The sequence below is a fragment of the Dermacentor andersoni genome, chromosome 1 (assembly GCF_023375885.2).
Source record: "Dermacentor andersoni chromosome 1, qqDerAnde1_hic_scaffold, whole genome shotgun sequence".
Lineage (NCBI taxonomy): Eukaryota > Metazoa > Arthropoda > Arachnida > Ixodida > Ixodidae > Dermacentor > Dermacentor andersoni.
In genome coordinates this window covers 154,474,861-154,492,528 of record NC_092814.1, presented here as the reverse complement: position 1 = coordinate 154,492,528, position 17,668 = coordinate 154,474,861, and the positions used below count along the sequence as shown (strand labels likewise).

Genomic DNA, 17,668 nt, shown 5'->3' with positions numbered 1-17,668 from the left:
GCCGTTCATACCCCATGCATGCACGAAGGAACGAGCGCGCGCCGCAGCCGAGCGAGCCGGAGCAAGTGGCGTCCTGGCCGTTACGACGTCACTCGCAAGAGGGTGCCACTTTAACTCCTCGCTGCTAATTTCTCTGTCGCCTGTTTAATCAATCGTGTGGATGTGTCCGCGAGCCGTACAAAGTGCAGCCCATTCCTCACGTGACTGATACCATTGGTCCTTGCCGCTCGGATGCACAAGTATCAGAGGTCTCCGGTAGTTAGTACAAGAGGACTAGAAAGGCGGGGCTCTAGCTCTGTAAGCTGTGTACGTTAGCTTCTGTGAGCTCGCATAGGAACAACCATCTGCTAATTGGCGTAAACTCCTAACACGTGCTTTAACGTGCGAGGAGGAACTTCATGAGGGACCTGACCAATGAAGGGTGCGAACAGAAGCAGGCGACGCCCTGCCTCCTTATTCGTTACAGTCATCTGCATTCGTTCCTTTATTCATGTAAGAACATACAAGACTGCATGCACGTCCGTGAGGTCAAGATCTTAGCGAGGCCACCGCCATTTTGGAAGGCTCAAGCACGCTGTAAAGAACCAATAAAGTGGTGTTGTTCTTAGTTTGTGACGTATGGACATCTTGTGCTGTGCACGTGAAGAGCTGCGCGCTCTACAGCTCTTCATTCAAAAGCACTCAGCAGAAGATTCCACTTCTTTTGTTTAAGGTTCCATTCTGCAGACCTTCATTATGAGAACATATCAGTTGTTTATATAGATCGGAACTGAGCGCAACCCAGCTCGCGCCGAGCATAGAAAGCTTTTCACATTGTAAACGGGATACTAGTCCAGTGCGTGATGCTGCGACAGCACGCCGATTTCTCTTCACTATCCTGTTTCGCTACACTTTCATACGGCGAGAAATTCTGAGTCACTACGCACATCCCTTAACACCGAAACACCCATGATACCACCCAGGCAGCAGTGAGTGGATTGACGGAGAAACATTTCATGACCAGAACAGGCATGTATACCGTCGATGACTGATGATCTAGATGCGTCATAAATTTCTCCAAGAAGATTCCGATAAAGACTTATTTATTTGTAGTACCGTCATGTGAAGCATCACCGTATGAATAAAAAGTAACACACTTTGCTTCATAACTCTATCGGTATTCTAGCGAATGATAGTTGTTGGTTCAGCTCCGCTTACGTGCTGCACGCGCATTTTTGTGAATAGCATGTATCGACGAATAAGTGGAGAGAAAGCCTGTACAGCCACTGTAGGTTTCTGCGATGAACAGAGAATGATGATTTGGCGGGGTGCAATTTCTGAAGGCGTTATTCTAGAGTGAAATAGAATGTGACGATCTTTCGAGCATAGGCATCACCTAGGAGTTGTTATTACGTGTGATAGACAGTTTTATTAGGGCTGCGAATGCGTTTTATTTTGATGCAAAATGAGTTTAGGACGATGTCATGTACAAGGAGTTCATAGAACCTACCTATAATGTTCGCTAATGATGAAGCCGCTTGATCTTTTTGGAGTACTCTACACCCAGTCCCAAAATTGGAATCCTTATGCCTAGCCCAACACCGAAACCTTGGACATTGTTGTGGGGATGGCCATACACAAAACCGTTGCCAACATGCTTCACCGAGTGGCTGACGGATACGTCGGGCCCAAAGTTGTGATGGAGCTTGAAGACTGGGTAGTTGACGGCCTTTGCCGTGGGCATACTGTCCATGAACTTGTAATAATGGTACGGGTCCTGCAAGGCCTCCTCCTTGGCGAATTCTCCCTTTTCCACAGCCACCGATACGGGAACAGGCAAAGCGGCGACGACACCCGCTGCTCCACCACCGTGGCCGACACCTCCATTAAAAGCAGCGCCTTCGGCACTGAGACCCAAACTCACAGCACCAAGACTTGCGCCTGCACCGAGATCTCCGACGCCAGAAAGGCCGAGACCTGGGAGGCCAGCTCCGGCGTCATTCAGACTCACAGCGCTTGAGCCTAGGTGTCCTAGGCCAGCGGTGCCTGTTGCAACAGCTGGCAGGAAAACAACGCCTTGTCCAAGTTCATCAGACATCCGCGCGGTCGCTTGAAGTGCTGTAAATCGGGCAAGGCGTATTATTTGCGCTTGCCTGAGCTTTATCTCTGCTTCTGTGAGCCCACTAACGTCACCGCTTACGTCATCTCTAGCGTCGTCCTGACTCTTGCCTCCCTTGCTGCCCTTTTTTCCAGAGTTATCGAAGCTGCGGCCTTTTCGACCACTACCGCTTTGTCCCTTGCTTCCACCACCACCACCGCCAGACGTACCAAATGCAGCACCTTTTCCATTCGTACCACTACTCGGAAGGTAACTCCCTCCAAGCCCTCCATATTGGTATGATAGCATAGCAGATCCTCGGTAGCTAACATCTCCACCACCTTTTGCATCTTGACCACCGTAGCCACCACCACCGAGACCTTCGGCTCCTCCTTCATCCGAATATCCACCAGGCCCGGCGTATCCACCGCCGCCTCCTCCACCTCCTCCGGTATATCCACCAGAACTGCCGTAGCCGCCACCAAGGCCTCCGCCTCCTGCTCCTCCACCTCCTCCGGCATATCCACCAGAACCGCCGTAGCCGCCACTAAGACCTCCGCCTCCTGCTCCTCCACCTCCTCCGGTGTATCCACCAGAACCGCCGTAGCCGCCACTAAGACCTCCTCCTCCTCCTCCTCCAGCGTATCCACCAGAACCGCCGTAGCCGCCACCAAGACCTCCACCTCCTCCGGCATATCCACCAGAACCACTGTAATCCCCACCAAGGCCTCCTCCTCCTCCGCCGTATACACCAGAACCGCCGTATCCACCGCCAAGGCCTCCAGTTCCGCCTCCTCCACTTCCTCCGGTATATCCACCAGAACCGCCGTAGCCACTGCCAAGGCTTTCGCCTCCTCGATCTCCTCCGCTTCCGCCAGCATATGCACCAGACCCATAGCTGCCACCAAGATTTCCTCCTCCACTGGCATATCCACCAGTTCCACTGAAGCCGCCACTTGCACCTGCATTGGATGCTTGGCCTCCGTACCCCTGTCCGAATCCTCCATTTCCGCCATTATGTCCACCTTGGCGACCAAAACCGCCAGCTCCACCTTTCGCACGTAGGTCTCCGTAGCCTCCTGTTAAAGCTCCGCGCTCTCCAGCATAGCCACGAAGTCCTCCATAGCCTCCTCCTTGCCCGCCGCCTTCGTTAGCAAGACCGCTGGTGCCGCTGTAACCACCACCTCCACCTGCTCTGTATTCTTGGCCACCATACGCACCTCCTTGACCTCCGTCCCTCTGTCCGCCCGCTGCACTGCCTTTACTGTCAATTCCCCCATAACCACCGTTTCCACCAGCAGAACCACCGTTCACACCTCCTCTCGAGTCGAGTCCATTGACTCCATTTCCACCAGCAAATGCATGCAATCCTCCTGAGGGTCCTCCAGCTCCAAAAGACATGCCTTGTTTTTCAAGGCCAACAAAACCACCCATAGCGCCCATACCTCCAAGTCCAAGTAAACCATTTCCACTGTATCCACTTTGTCCAAGTCTCTGACTAGCGAAACCACCAAGTTCACCCCCATGTCCACCAATTCCACCAGCACCAAGCTGCGCGCCATGTTCGCCTCCAAGTCCACCTTGGCCGATACTGCTGCGATGGCCACCTAGACCACCAAAACCATCGAAGCCACCAGCGCCGCCCAAGCCACCGAGAAAGCCCAAGCCACCGTGGCTGCCGAGCCCACCTAGGCCTCCGAACCCAAAGGGTCCTTCGTGGCTAGCAGCACTGTCGAGCCCGCTGGTGCCACCAGGCCCAGCGTGACCAGGTCCGCCTTGTTCCATGCCGATGTCGAGACGTAGACCCTGGCCTGGTCCGCCTGGGCCATCAAAGCCACCATAGTCGCCGTTGGGTCCTGCCTCGGGCTCTCCGTAGCCTCTTTTATCGAGAACGTTAGGAGGGATATCGGGCCCAGGGCCACCCGGGCCTGCGCCGTCATAGGGACCGCCATGTGGCCCCAATTCTCCCATTGGACCTGGGCCACCAGCTCCTCCCATGGCTCCGAATTGCATGTCCAGTCCTCCCATTCCATCCAGTCCTTGGGGCACGTCAGGCAGCCCTCCATGAATGTCGCCAGCGTTGACGCCACTACAGATGATGACCAGTACAAGGCCAGAAACCTGCACGTAAAAACTGTATTGAAGACAAGAATGGTCTCGGCGAGCTTTAGCTGCTTGTATCATATCTACTATTTTAACCGCGTGCATCCTCGCTTCGTTTGGCTGATGCTTTCTTGCTAATCTTCTGTTATGATAAAAGGATAATAACTATATTGTTATTCATCCGTGCCAACTTGTGACAGAACAGTATTTTAGTAACCTGCATCACACATAACGTAATTGGCACGAGGTTCCTGCGTCTTACTTTACAAAATTTACAGTGTCAATTTCTTGAAGTTTCTTGAAGCTTCTTGAAGCATGTGCAGACGGTGTTAGTATACCTTTAAAGAGAAAATCTAGCGAAGAAAAGAAATTGCGCTGCATCTGTCAGTACAAAACTGATCCGCTCGATGCTATGGGCACAAAAAGTGCTCGAACCGTGTTTTAACAAAAATGTGCTAAATAATTAGCGTTTTAGCAAAGATGAACCGCCCCGCAATGGCATGAAAGGTAATTCATGCAGGAAAAGGCAAAATTGTTCGACAACGTAACATTTTGTTTAAGAACTCTCTAAAGCCTCGTGAAAATGCGCTATAGCAATGCAATTCATTTAGCTTCTTGATTTACTTCCAAGTGGGCACAGCCTTGTACTCGAAATGTAATCTCAATGGCTAAGATCGGCGGCAAAAATTCAATGGAGGAGTGGCAACCCCTGAGCGGGACCTTCCCCAATTTACTTAGATATTCAGCTTCTGACGCCACCATTTCCAATTCTTATGCAAATTTGGCCAATAGGTTATTTCGTTCCCAACTTACATTTACTGACCACGAAGCCTAGGTAGGGCACTTGCGCCGAATTGTGCGGTTACGATTTGCCTTGCTTGCTCCTGGCTCACGAAACCACAAACCTTCCTATCGCGCTGCGACCACTGAACGCCGGTAAATTCAAATTATGTCAGGATTTCGTTCGCTCGATTATATTCTTTTCTTATCGCCCACCGTTCACGACCGGCCGCCCCCGGCGTGGGCGAAATGCTGCTCGGGCCACTGATGAAGAACGAAAGCGAGTAGCATCGGAATAGAATCGCGAAGTTTTCTCGGTCACGGTGTTAACCTCTCCAAAAAATGCACAGTGGGTCATGAGAGACGTCGTAGTGGGGGGGCTCCGGACCTATTTTTACCACCTGGGGTTCTTTCACGTGCACATAAATTCTAGTAAGCGGGCGTTAATCATTCCGCCGCCGACAAAATGCGGCCGCTGCGGTCGGGCATCAAACCCGGGTCCTTGGCAGCAGAACCCCTCAACCACTAAGCCACAGCGGCAGCTGCGGGATTCCAACGCCATTTCGCACGTGAATATTTACGTGAAGAATCAGTGGAAGTGTTTGAGACCAGTGCCCTTTCCATCGAAATTTTTTCTAACAAAATACTACCATGAACCTACACGTGACTGCGACATACACTATGACAAAATGGCCACCGCGCAGTTGGCCATATTGCGCAGGGAATATGAAATGTGTAGCTCCATTCATTTCTCCATTTCGGAAAAACATTTTCGAGTACGCGTGATTTAAAGAGAGATTTTCCAAACACCGCTTTCATGTTGATACGTGTAATTGCAGTGGCTTTGATAATGTTAGAAGAGAGTAAAGAACGAACACCTGCTTCTTGGATGCGATTTACATAGGTTATGCGCAAGCTGAGTATGAATAAAATGGAGTGAGGTCATCTTCATACTCAGCTGTCGTAATAACCTGTATAAGCCGTAATTTTTTCTACGGGAGAAGCTGAAATTTTAGAAATAAGTGAGGGGGATATTAAATAACGCTCATTACATATTGAAAACTGACTTCCCAGGGTTCCAAACCCTACTCTTGCATTTCAGTATACGAATTCGTCTGCATACATGGGAAAACATTGTAACTGGGATGAACAAAGCAGAGTCCGTAAGGCGTTAGCTGACGTGGTACGCACGCGCAGTCTCTTAAGCACGTTGAACGTAGGCGTAGAAGACATTCGGATTTGGGGGGGGGGGGGGGGGGGGGGCGTCAGCAAAGGACGAACGTAGCAGCGGCGAGCGACAGCCTGAGTATCCAGAAGTCACGCAGAGGTTGCCTTGTCACGCAATAGACAGGTACTCGAACACCGCGTCCGGAAACGAGGCTGAAGTTGAAGTGGGGCGGCCTTGACAAAGGCCTCTGTCCACGCCGCCCCGCTTGTCTGTTCAGCCCGTCGTTCCCGAGCGCGCGCTCGGCCGCGCACGGACTAAGCCGCGGAGGAGTCCGGGGCACCATCCTCGCGTCGGGCCGTCGCGCAGTGTCCGAAGGGAGTAGGCAGAATCCAGAAGCACTTACGAGTTGACGCATGGTGGTGCTCATTGCTTGCGAGCATTTGTTTATCCACTGTGGCGGCATTTCTCGCCGGCCTCCTTTTATATGACGCCAGGGGGAGGCGGAAAAGGCGGTGCCTCCGGTTTCAGGAAGGAACGGAAGCGCAGAGGCCCCGCCGCGAGGCGCCACTCCCCGCGCGAGTGGTTCCCGTGCGCACTGCGGCCATTGCGCTTTGCAGCTCGCGGCGCCGACGCTCTCGCGTGAGCAAACGCGTCCACGATAAAGCGGCGATGCCTTATCCCGGCCAGCGGGAACAGCGCCGGCCCGACTGTTCTTTCGTTTTCTTCCTTTTGTTTTCTCCGCAGCGTTCCTGCAGGTCTTTATTTAGCACCGTTTCAAGGCGCTCGCGCGGCACTCATGGGCGGCTCCTATTTTGAGTGGACGGAAGTCAAATTTTCTGTCCCATAGGCTCGGTTTCGGCCGATTGGAAAAAAAAAGACCATTCGGAGTCGTTTGCATGGCGCGGATAAGAGAACGCCGACTGCCCGATTAGGCTTCCCTAGATAGGCGTTCAAATGAGCGCCCGTAGAGTGAATATTATCGCAATACGCGCACGCCGCTTCGCACGGTGTTGTAGTTATTTTCGCCAAATCGCGCGCTCCTCGTTTTGCTTTCGTGAACAACACAGCTGGGAACGTGTTTATCTAAGTAGCCGACAGGGCCGCGCGAAGATCGATGCTTCTGCTTCAAGTACGCAGGAAATCCGCTGGAAGGGGAGGAAAGGAGGCTCGCTGACTACATCCTGGCTTGTCGTCCCCTTTTTGGAACGTGTTAAACGAAAACTCTAACGTTGGTTAATCTAGGGCGTTATAAAAAATTCACCCAGCCTCGCAACTCTTTGTGCACCGCGTCGGCAAAGCGTCATCGAAGGCAAGCAGTTTTCTTCATAAGTTATAAGATATTTTTCTAATTAGCATTGGCTAAGATATAGTGTAAAAGTTCATTAGTGTAACCGTAGGTGCCCGTTGGTTTCCTTGAAACCGCGTATAAAAGAGGGATTTGTGGGCTAACTTACTCACAACCCATTGACTACGCGCCGCATTCTCCCCATAGGTTCTGCACCATCCTGGTTAACAACCATTTATTTAATGAATCTCTCGATATCAGGGTAAAAGTGCACGGATGGTGCCATTTTGAAGCTTTCTTTGCCTATAATCCACCGAGGTCTACTGTAACGGTGTACGTACTTATATTGCCCTCGAGATTGACCAACAAAGTAGTGAGAGCGCCTGGATTTTGCGTAATCAAAGAATTTTGTGCAATACAAACCTGCATTGATATTGTCGACTTAGATGCATCTCTAAAGTCCACAGGACCCTTGTTGGTATAGCGCAAAATACTGAACGTCTTCTTTAGTTTTCTAATATGTGAGCTGCTGCCCCTTTCTTGGTCAGATGGGTATATATACGTGCCACCGAATGCTCCGGCCTATATAGCATGGAATTTTGACCGACAAAGCAATACCAATGAGCGCACATCCATTCCTGAGCAATAAGGCAATAAATCACGGCATACAACTGGTATGGATAATGTCGGCTCACATATAGGTATCTCCAGCACAAGCAAACTTTTTTCAATTTTAATGGAATACCACATGACGTGCAACGGCTTCTTCGATCTTCTTGTATTTCTTATATTTGGTGTGATCCATTCTTGGGGTCAGTGAGCGTGTGCCGAGTGTTTGTGTCACTGTAACATAAGGGGCGTAAAAGCTTTAAATCTGTTGGATACGTCACGCACTGTTCTGACCATATATATATATATACCTCACATGCCCACGCTTCCCTCGACAAGCATCTTATACATCGCCTTTCTCCTCATGACAGAGATAACAGCTACGGGCGACAAGACCGTGCGCGCCATCCACTATACCACCGCTACTTCGCTATAGCTAAAACAAGCTTGGCGTCATTGAAATTCCAGCATTGTATTGTATCTGCTTCCATTTTTTTTTCGTTTTTGTGAGGATTATTCTTGTTCGATTATACTTATTACTCATCGTCGCCCAGTGCCCCAGGATTGTGACAGCGGCGGCGTGGCTTCGCACCGCGGGAGGTCAAATATATAATAAAAAATTAAAGGTATTGTGGCAAAGTCCCGCAGCTTTTGACACGTGAATTGTGGTCTTCTGTTATCTATGAGCTACTACCAGTTACACACGCCAATGTCACTCATCTGCTATGGCGTCCTGCTGCTGAGCACAAACTTGTTGGTTCGATACACGGCCACAACGCCTGCACACGATGTAGCGAGAATTCAACAGCGTTCGCGTACCGCGTTTTCGGCGCATCTTAGCCAAACTCTAAGGCGCTAAATTTAACCTGGAGTGCTCGCCCCCCATCCCCCCCATACCCTTTTACGGCCTCTGTCATAGGGCGTGTTCTGCTTTAAGACTTTATAGCAAATGAATAAATAAATGAACAGTTATAATGAGCCCCGTTAACATGAGCACGAATTGAGGGGCGAAGAGTTTATAACATATCGGAAATTCCGCACTCACGAATTGCTATAGACACCATATACTACGTATTCCTTAATCGACTTCAATATAAAATGATTCACGTAGCAATCTATAGGCACCATAATAGTCACAGTGGGGATGTTCGACCAGCGATGCACGACTTAATTGTACACTATCGCAAGGTGCCATTTTCTCTTAAAGCATTTCGTGATTTCTCATTGCATCTGCTGCCTGTATAGTCGTGCTGTGATCGTGAGTGAACGTCCTTCGTGTAGTTAATTAGTGTTTGCTTGGCACAATTATTGAAAAGAGATGTAATTGAAGTTTATTCAGTTTATGAATTCATAGCATCACGAGCTGAATCACATACCGTATGACGTTCAAGGGCCAGAGCCGCAACGACTGGCGTACGCGCGGCGGCCGCAAGACGTTTCTACACACTCGAAACACGGCAACTTTTATCAAGAGCATATTTTCACTTTTTCTTAGGTAACCGGCCCTCTTTGCGCTACGTAGTGGTACTTAGTCCCACGTGAAGCTGTTCGCTATAGCTACTCTCAGTTCGGCGATGTCGTACGCGGTGTTCAGTGGCGCACACAGCGCTCGCGTTGCCGCGTTTCTGCCATCGGTCCTTCCGTCTGCGCTGCTTGTAGTTTTCGCTAAGCCCGGTGCACCCTTGTTTACGGCGCACTTATCTTACAGTGAACTGCTAGCCTCTAGTTGGTCGAGATTTTTCGTGTTCGCGTGCGCGGTGCTCTCGCAAAAATGTGGGCCGATCGCGGAGACTGTGAAAAGAAGCGGTAAGCGCTGAGTGCGCTGCTTCTCCAAGAGGCATCATATGGGGTCATCAGGTGACATCGTCACTTGACAAAGACGTTATCGCGTGACATCACGTTTGACGTGAAGACGTCATCAGATTACGTCATCAGGCGATATCGTCGCTTGACGATGCCGCCATTCTGCTATTTTTGAACTACAACCTGAAGCTATCATGTCTGCAGCTTGTAACTCGTACTTTACCAATTTTCTGACGTGACTTTGAGAAATTCAATTAGTTTAATAACACACTTGCGCTTGGCGCAGCGCCTAGGATAATGAGCATGTATAGTGCACTTCCACACACGTGCGTTGGCGCATGACGTACGTGTGCACACAATGTATGTGTCCTTGATGTGTGGGCACTCAGCCCGCTGCATCTGTCGCGTGTGTTGCGACCGTAATTGACATTATGGCAAGCACTGTAGAGAAAGCGCAACTCCACCTAGCGGCCGCGGCCACTGAGGCAGCCCTCAAACGGCAGCTGGAAAAGAGTGAGTTTCCGCGTAAGGGAAGTATATTTGCTCGTATATCCGAATTACAATACGAAGCTATCGTGTCTGCACCTTGTGTGTAAGTGGTACTGTACGAATTCTCTGACGCAATTTAGTTTGAAAAAATTGAATTAGTTCTATAAGGCACTTGCGTTTGGCGGAGGGCATAGAGGAACGGGCACGTATGCTGTACCTCCACACGCGTGCGTGCGCGCGTGACGCGCGTTGCTTGTGGTGGCCGTGCTCGTCGAACGTCGTCGAACGTCGGTCGTGCTCGCCTAACGTAGGCAACAGATTCGCTGTACATCCACATTCAGAGGGTGGAGAGTGGAGGCGCATTTTCTTTTTGGTGGTTGCCTGATTCATCGGCACCTAGGTAGCTTCTTATCACTGCTGCTCGCACTAAGCAAGTGCCAGCGCCCCTGACACACCGGGTCCTGCGTGAGGTGGGCAACGTGGTTGCCCATTTCCGTTGAGCTCCCCGCCAGATAATACCGTCTTTAGTCGAATGTAAGAGCAGCTTTTTTTTTTTTTTGTACGCTCATGATGACCAAAATGTATAAGGTAGCTAAGATTCGAACCAAATAAAATGTATTATGGATGCGTAGCAAACAAAGGATCATTTTAATAAAGTTCATCTCAAACAGTTCAAAGCCTTGTCGAACACGATGAAAATTTATGGTCGTTTAGGTAAGTGACGAATCGGCATCACACCCTTCTTTCTTAAGGCGCTCATTATTTCTGTCAGCTCTCACAGAGTCCTTGCTGTCGATGTCCCAGCTGCTCCTACTGCTGCTGACGTTGCTGCTGCTCCTGCTGCTGTCAGTATCTACCCATTCAGAAAATTGTCGTTGTGTGATGATCCGCTCTTACAGCAAAGCTTCGGCATCATATTGCCACCGAACACCGCAACTCATTGTAATAAATAAAATAAAGCGGGGGGGGGGGGGAACGTTTAATTTCATACGAACTTAACTCGCGATTTCGCGTATTGCTCTTAATTTCTGATTATACCTTAGGGAGGTTAGAATTGAGGGGTAGCAATTCTGAGAAGAGGCTGGGAAGAGGCTGGAATGCTTGGATTGGACGAGTGATCACATTCAAGAAACTACCGTAGTGTCTGATACAATGAAAGCAGGTACCTTTTTTTCAGTGGTCCGGTTATTTGAGCTTTGATTCTCAAACAGGTAGGCTTGTGGTCCAATCTTGGCTTGTCAGTAGAAGCAAGAGGCATCATTTAATCTCAACCCACTTGCTGAGGAGCAAGTCTTCGATATGCAGGAGTCACTAGCTTTAAACCTCACCATCTAATGGTTGTCGGAGGCAATTGTAAAGTTATTACGTGTCTTCAGAATATATTTCCTTCCCTGCCTGTTGAAATGTTGAGTTAAACTACCCAGAGCTCTACTATTTATTTATTTATTTATTTATTTATTTATTTATTTATTTATTTATTTATTGTACCTTCAAGGACCGAAGGCGTTACAGAAGGGAGTGGAACGAATACAGAGCATGTGCAGGTAACAGGGTATACTAATAATAAAAAATTGAAAGTGCGGATTAACAAAATTATTATTCAATAGTAGTTCTAAAAACAGATATATCGGTTATGTTAACAGTTGAGGCCGCAAATGACCATATCTTGTCGCATTATGCTCACTTGTACAATATGACCGAACTGCTTGAAAAGCTATAATATATGGAGAAGCAACGTACATAAACGCCGAGACCAAAGGAATAATTAAGTTCCGCTTGAATGATGGATTCATTTGGTTTAACGTCCCAAAGCAACATGAGGCTTTGAATTACGTCTGATAGTGGAGGACACCGGAATAATTTTGACTATCTGGTCTTCTTTAACGTGCACTTAAATATAAGTACACGAGCGTTCTTGCATTTCGTCTCCATATAAATGCGGCCATCGTGACCGGGAATCGAACCTGCGACCTCGCGCTCAGCAGCAGAATGCCTTAGGGCCCAAACAATGAAATCTTCCTTACCTCAGTAAGGAAGCCTTCATTGCGGTGAGGCAGCTTATGTCACTCTGAAAGCTTCCTTACTGAGGGGCCCTCGGTGAAGGCTTCCTTGGTGCTTCCTCAGCATAAGGTAGCCCCAAAGCTACCTTCATGCGTCCTTACGCCGCTCCTGGCCCTGAACGAGCGCTTCACCTCACTGCTTAACCACGTGACGTTTGCTTGCGCATGCGCGCTGTCGCTCACCTGCAGAGAAGCGCGAGCACGGTACGTCTTGCCAAGCATGTTCGTTTCAGTCACGCGTGCGGCATGAAAGCGTTGCTTGGTGGTCCTAGGCGTTGCACGACGCCGGCATGCCAGCGTTCATGGAGCACATCAAGTTTTGCACTGTAATGCGCTACTTTTCTAGCTTCAGTAAACGAAACTAGAAGAAAGCGTCCACGCTTCTCTATATTAGCTCTTCAATTTAAAGATTGTGCGACGATACAATATTTTTTATAGAATAATGGTGTTCACGTAAAGCTTTTAAGAGATAATCTCGAACCCAGGCATGCGGCAACCGCTCCTTACGTGAGGACGGGTGAAGGGAGCTTTCAGATTACGCTTGCTTCCTCCATCGGTCCTTCGCTGTAAGGAGGCCGCACGTAAGGTTAGGAAGCGCTCGAAGGAAAGGAACGTTTCATTGTTTGGGCCTTAGTCACTGCACCTCCGAGGTGAGTCGCCCTTTTAGTAAACCTCTTCACTGTTATACGTACACTCTCGGAAAATCTATTTTGTCCCTGACAAGGAATCAGTTTTAATCTTTTCAGCTTGAATATTCGGCTCTCGATGTTAACTTATGGGGTTTTATGTGCCAAAGCCACTTTCTGATTATGAGGCACGCCGTAGTGGAGGACTCCGGAAATTTCGACCACCTGGGCTTCTTTAATGTGCACCTAAATCTAAGTACACGGTTGTTTTCGCATTTCGCCCCCATCGAAATGCGGCCGCCGTGGCCGGGATTCGATCCCGCGACCTCGTGCTCAGCAGCCCAACACCATAGCCACTGAGCAACCGCGGCGGGTGGCTCTCGATGTCGCAAACAATCACTCCTCAACGTTTTGACCATGATGAAAGCCTACTTGAACTTTACGCAAATCATGACCAGCGAGTTGAACGAGGTGTGATACTTTGTACGTCCAAATACAGGTTATTGTGAAGTAAGTGGGCAATATGAGTGTGTAGGTGGCAGTGATCGCAAACACGATAGAGAAAGCGCTACGAAGAGAGCAACGGGTGCCCATGTGTCTTACTTTCCAGTCAGTGTACTAAGCAGTTCCGTTTACTAAACATGAAGCGAACAGCGGTTGTATTTCTAAGAAACAAAGAATATTGTCCCTTCGGAAGGATTGATGAGCTCGTCCTCATTCGAAGACGGCAGGTCACGAAATTGCAGGGATTGCTTGATCAAAAACTACTCCATGCGATTCCCGTTGATATCAAACGAACAAAATCAACCGCACAAAAACAGACTATCGGTGAGACGGCCGATGCCGCGTAGTCTGCGCTTTTGAGTGCCGGTATGTATGCATTTTCAGTGTGGCGTGATCCAGAAACGTTAGTGTCTGCAGAAAACCAGGAAGTACGTACGCCGTAAGGAACCCCGTTCGAGGACCAAATATGTCGCTGCGGCGCACCTTATCTATCTTCGGGTAACAGATAAGATCGGTATAAAGGGGCCGACGTTTATATGAAGGCTCACTCTGCTTCAGAGACGAGGAGATTCTACGCTTTTGGTGCTTCCGTAGGGTTTCTTGCCCTAATTCCATTGCTAATACAGATCGGCTCTACTACAATAGGGGGGGGGGGGGGGGGGTTGTTTAAACAGGGTATAATAATAAACTTGTTTGTGGTACAACTTACACTGTATTCACTTACTGCGTCGGTTGCAACCATAATTTAGCTCTAAAAGCTTTTGTGTTTTGTTGTTACCACGTCACGATCCGAAACCACCAAATCAATAGTTTAAACAATATTATATTTTTTCTCGTTCCTTTTGTAATGCGTCCTGGTGTAGAGCGTCACCTGGAAGCTCAAATTTTCGGGGGAACCGGAGATCAAGATGTAAAAATGTGGCTTGCTTTCCACGACGGATAATCACCATCACTGACTACCGTAGCGACGTCGCCAATGTGTTTCGCGGAAATCACGGATCGGGTATGCTGACATGGTCGCTGTTCAAGATTATTCTTAGCGTCGTTTCTGGCCATCCTGCACTTCGCAAACTTCGGGCTGAACGGCGCCTATGTGAGTGCGCGCAGCACTCTGGTGAAACAATAAAACGATAGACACCGACCAAAAGAAATGCTAACAATGAATAATTCTTTAAGACGTTCCTAGCTCCGTAGCACAAGTCTCTGTATTATAAGCTTCTTTGTCATAACGGTGTTGCACCTGCACTTTATGGCTTGCCGAAAGTTCAGACGCTTAATGTCCCCCTACATCCAATCGTTGACTACACCCGCTCCCCTCTCTACAAATTGTCCGGTTACCTGCACCAGGTTCTGTCTCCACTCATCGGGAAGGGCTCCACGCATGTGAGCAACTACTGCGACTTTATTGAAAAATTTCGTGACGTGACTCTAGACGACGACGAGGTGGTGGCTTCTTTCGACGGGGTGTCGATTTTTACCTCAATTCCGACTGACATGGCTGTGCAAGCATGCACTTCTGCTCTAGAATCCGACAGGACTATGCCAGACAGGTCGCCTATTGACGTTCCCGACCTCAAGAGGCTCCTCTGCTTTCGCCTTGGATTCACGGACTTCTGCTTCGACAAGGCCTTCTACAGGCAAGTCCACAGTACGGCAATGGGTGCCTTCGTCTCCGTTACTGCTGCCAATCTTACGATGGAATGGCTGGAAAATCGTGCTCTGGCGTCCTTCAGTCCTAGGCCAAGAGTATTTCTGCGCTATATAGACGACTGTTCATGCGTGATTCGGCGCAGCGCTTTGGCTTCGTTCACTGCGCACCTGGACAGTCAGGAAAAGGCCATCCAATTCACAATTGAAACGGAGGTCGACAGCAGACCCCATTTTTGGACGTGCTTGTCAACAGATACGGTGGATCGCTTTCGTTTAGCGTATACCGAAAGGACACTCACACTGGCCGCTACCTAAACTTTCAGTCCGTTCATCCTGATGCTCACGAAAGGTCGGTTGCTGCCTCCCTATTCAACCGTGCGAACCGCATTTGCGCCAAAGGAGGTGGTCGTTTCACCGACTTTCACCGCGTGCGAAGCGATCTCTCAACAAGCAGCTACGCCGTTTTTGAGTGCTGTGGAACGCCGCCTGTCCAATTCTTTCCGAAAGGCTGGCCCCGGACCAAGAAAGCGTAATGTCATACCCTACGTTCCTGGGATAAGCGAAACCTTGTCTCGCGTTCGGCGCAGTTATGACGTTGAGGTGGCACACGTGCCTGTGTATAGGCTGAGGTACGCACTCGTGGGCGGTAAGGACAGCCCTTACAAAAAAGTTTATAGAAAGTCTATAGACGTCTATAGACTGTCTATAGACTTTATATAAAAGATTATTGTAAGGGAGGCTTTCGAGAGAGTCCTTTCCTAGCGCAGTCTACACGATACCCTACGCAGATTGCGACTACGCATACACGGGTGAATCGGGAAACTTTAGGCAGAGATTGAGGCAGTGTCAGAACGATGTCGAAAGGAAACGAATAGTTTCGCATGCCCTTGCCGAGCATACACATGCAACGGGCCACAAGATTGACTGGAAAAACTCAAGAATTATCGGCCAAGAAAGAAACTTGAAATCGCGGCTGTATCTGGAGTTGGAGATACAAAAAACATGTCTCATGCTCAGTCAAAGTAAGGGAACCAACCCTTCCCCCGTCGTACACACGCCACTTACGTCTCATGCTGACGAATAGAAAAGCTTCCATGAACTTTTTTTCACCCCATTGTGAACAAGGCTTCCGTAGCGAAGCGGGAACGTCTTAAAGAATTATTCATTTTTAGCATTTCTTTTGGTCGGCGTCTGTCGTTTTATTATTATTTTATTTTATTCTGTTTCCTCCCGACCAGACGGGCTTTCGTCGAACGTTTGACTTCAGCAGTAGCGAGACAATTGCACTCGCTAAATCGAGGATGTCGCGAGCACATCCGACGATGCGGGAAGCCGAAATGATCAGGCATTTCATCCAGGGATTTGAGGACAACTTTGAGATATTAGTCACACCAAGTCCCACAAAAGTGTCTGTCGTTATAGAGCTATGACAAAGTTGCTAGCTTCGAAGCAAGCTGGTGGTACACCTCATCCGCCCTCGCTTATGGCCTTTGCCTCTTATGCACTAGATGAGGGTTTGTGCTGAAAAGAGTTCGCTCGTGAAGGTTCTCTGGTGCTCTTTTAGGGACTCTCAACCACACTCCGCATTGACATCGTCTTTGCAGAACACCATCAACTGGCTAGGCGCCATATGCTTGCTATAGCTGCCATTTAACAATCCTCACTATTAACTTTGACCTATACCAATATCGTTGCGAGGCTTCGCTTCCCCTGATTTTTTTCATTGCGCGCCGATTGAATTGAGGAAATTGCGCATGTCAAGTTTGTTTGTGAAACTAAGATGTGGGGCGCTATAACGTAAAGCTATTCCAAAGTTTTCTATTCCAATTCTGCAATCAGTCCTCCATGATTGGTGAAAAAATGTTCGGGCCAACCCCACTTCACTTGTCTCTCACGCGACGTCACGGAAACCGCGAAAACGCCCCATTTGATATGATGTGTGCACACTGATTGTGCATGATTAGACCGAACGACCGAAAAATAATTTCTGGTTCAACGCCTCTTTCGCCATAATAGTCTGCCATTGATCAAACGTTTTCGGGCTGCTCCCACTTCGCCTGTCTGTCACGCGACGTCTCAAAAGCGCGAAAACTCACTGTGTCAAAAAGGACGCATTGACACCGGCATTAAAGACGCATTAATATGCCGAACAAAACTGATTTTTTTTTCTGAATAGGTGGAGACTGCCCCGTACCGAAATGAATAGAAGACGGCTGCCCGCCGATTGCTCTGGCACTAGCTACTCGGAGCGGCTGCGGAGCATGGATTTATTTGCGTATAATAATTTTTTTTTCGTGGCAGTATAACGTTATCGAGCCCTTTCGGCACGTATACGAAATCCCTTTGCCAACTCTTCCTTGCTGAGGATCCATCCCGGCGGAATTTTTAACGTTCCGTTGCGCGCCGCCGCGAGTTTCAACCAGCCACCGCAAGCTAAATAAGGGGAAGCGGATCAATCGCAGACGCCGGCACCACCCTCTTGATCCGGTTATCTAATTTGACTGCGCTGACTCG

The 17,668-nt window shown here is 49.0% G+C and overlaps 1 protein-coding gene across 1 annotated transcript in view; it reads right to left on the bottom strand.

Moving 5' to 3' along the window:
• Positions 1-1,065: 1,065 nt before the first annotated feature.
• Positions 1,066-17,668, bottom strand: part of LOC126546224 (uncharacterized) — a 69,342-nt gene continuing 52,739 nt past the window's right edge. The window contains exon 2 of the mRNA XM_055062179.1: positions 1,066-4,198. Coding sequence (XP_054918154.1) covers positions 1,502-4,105 — 2,604 coding nt within the window. The 5' untranslated portion in view covers positions 4,106-4,198 and the 3' untranslated portion in view covers positions 1,066-1,501. The remainder of the gene's footprint in view (positions 4,199-17,668) is intronic.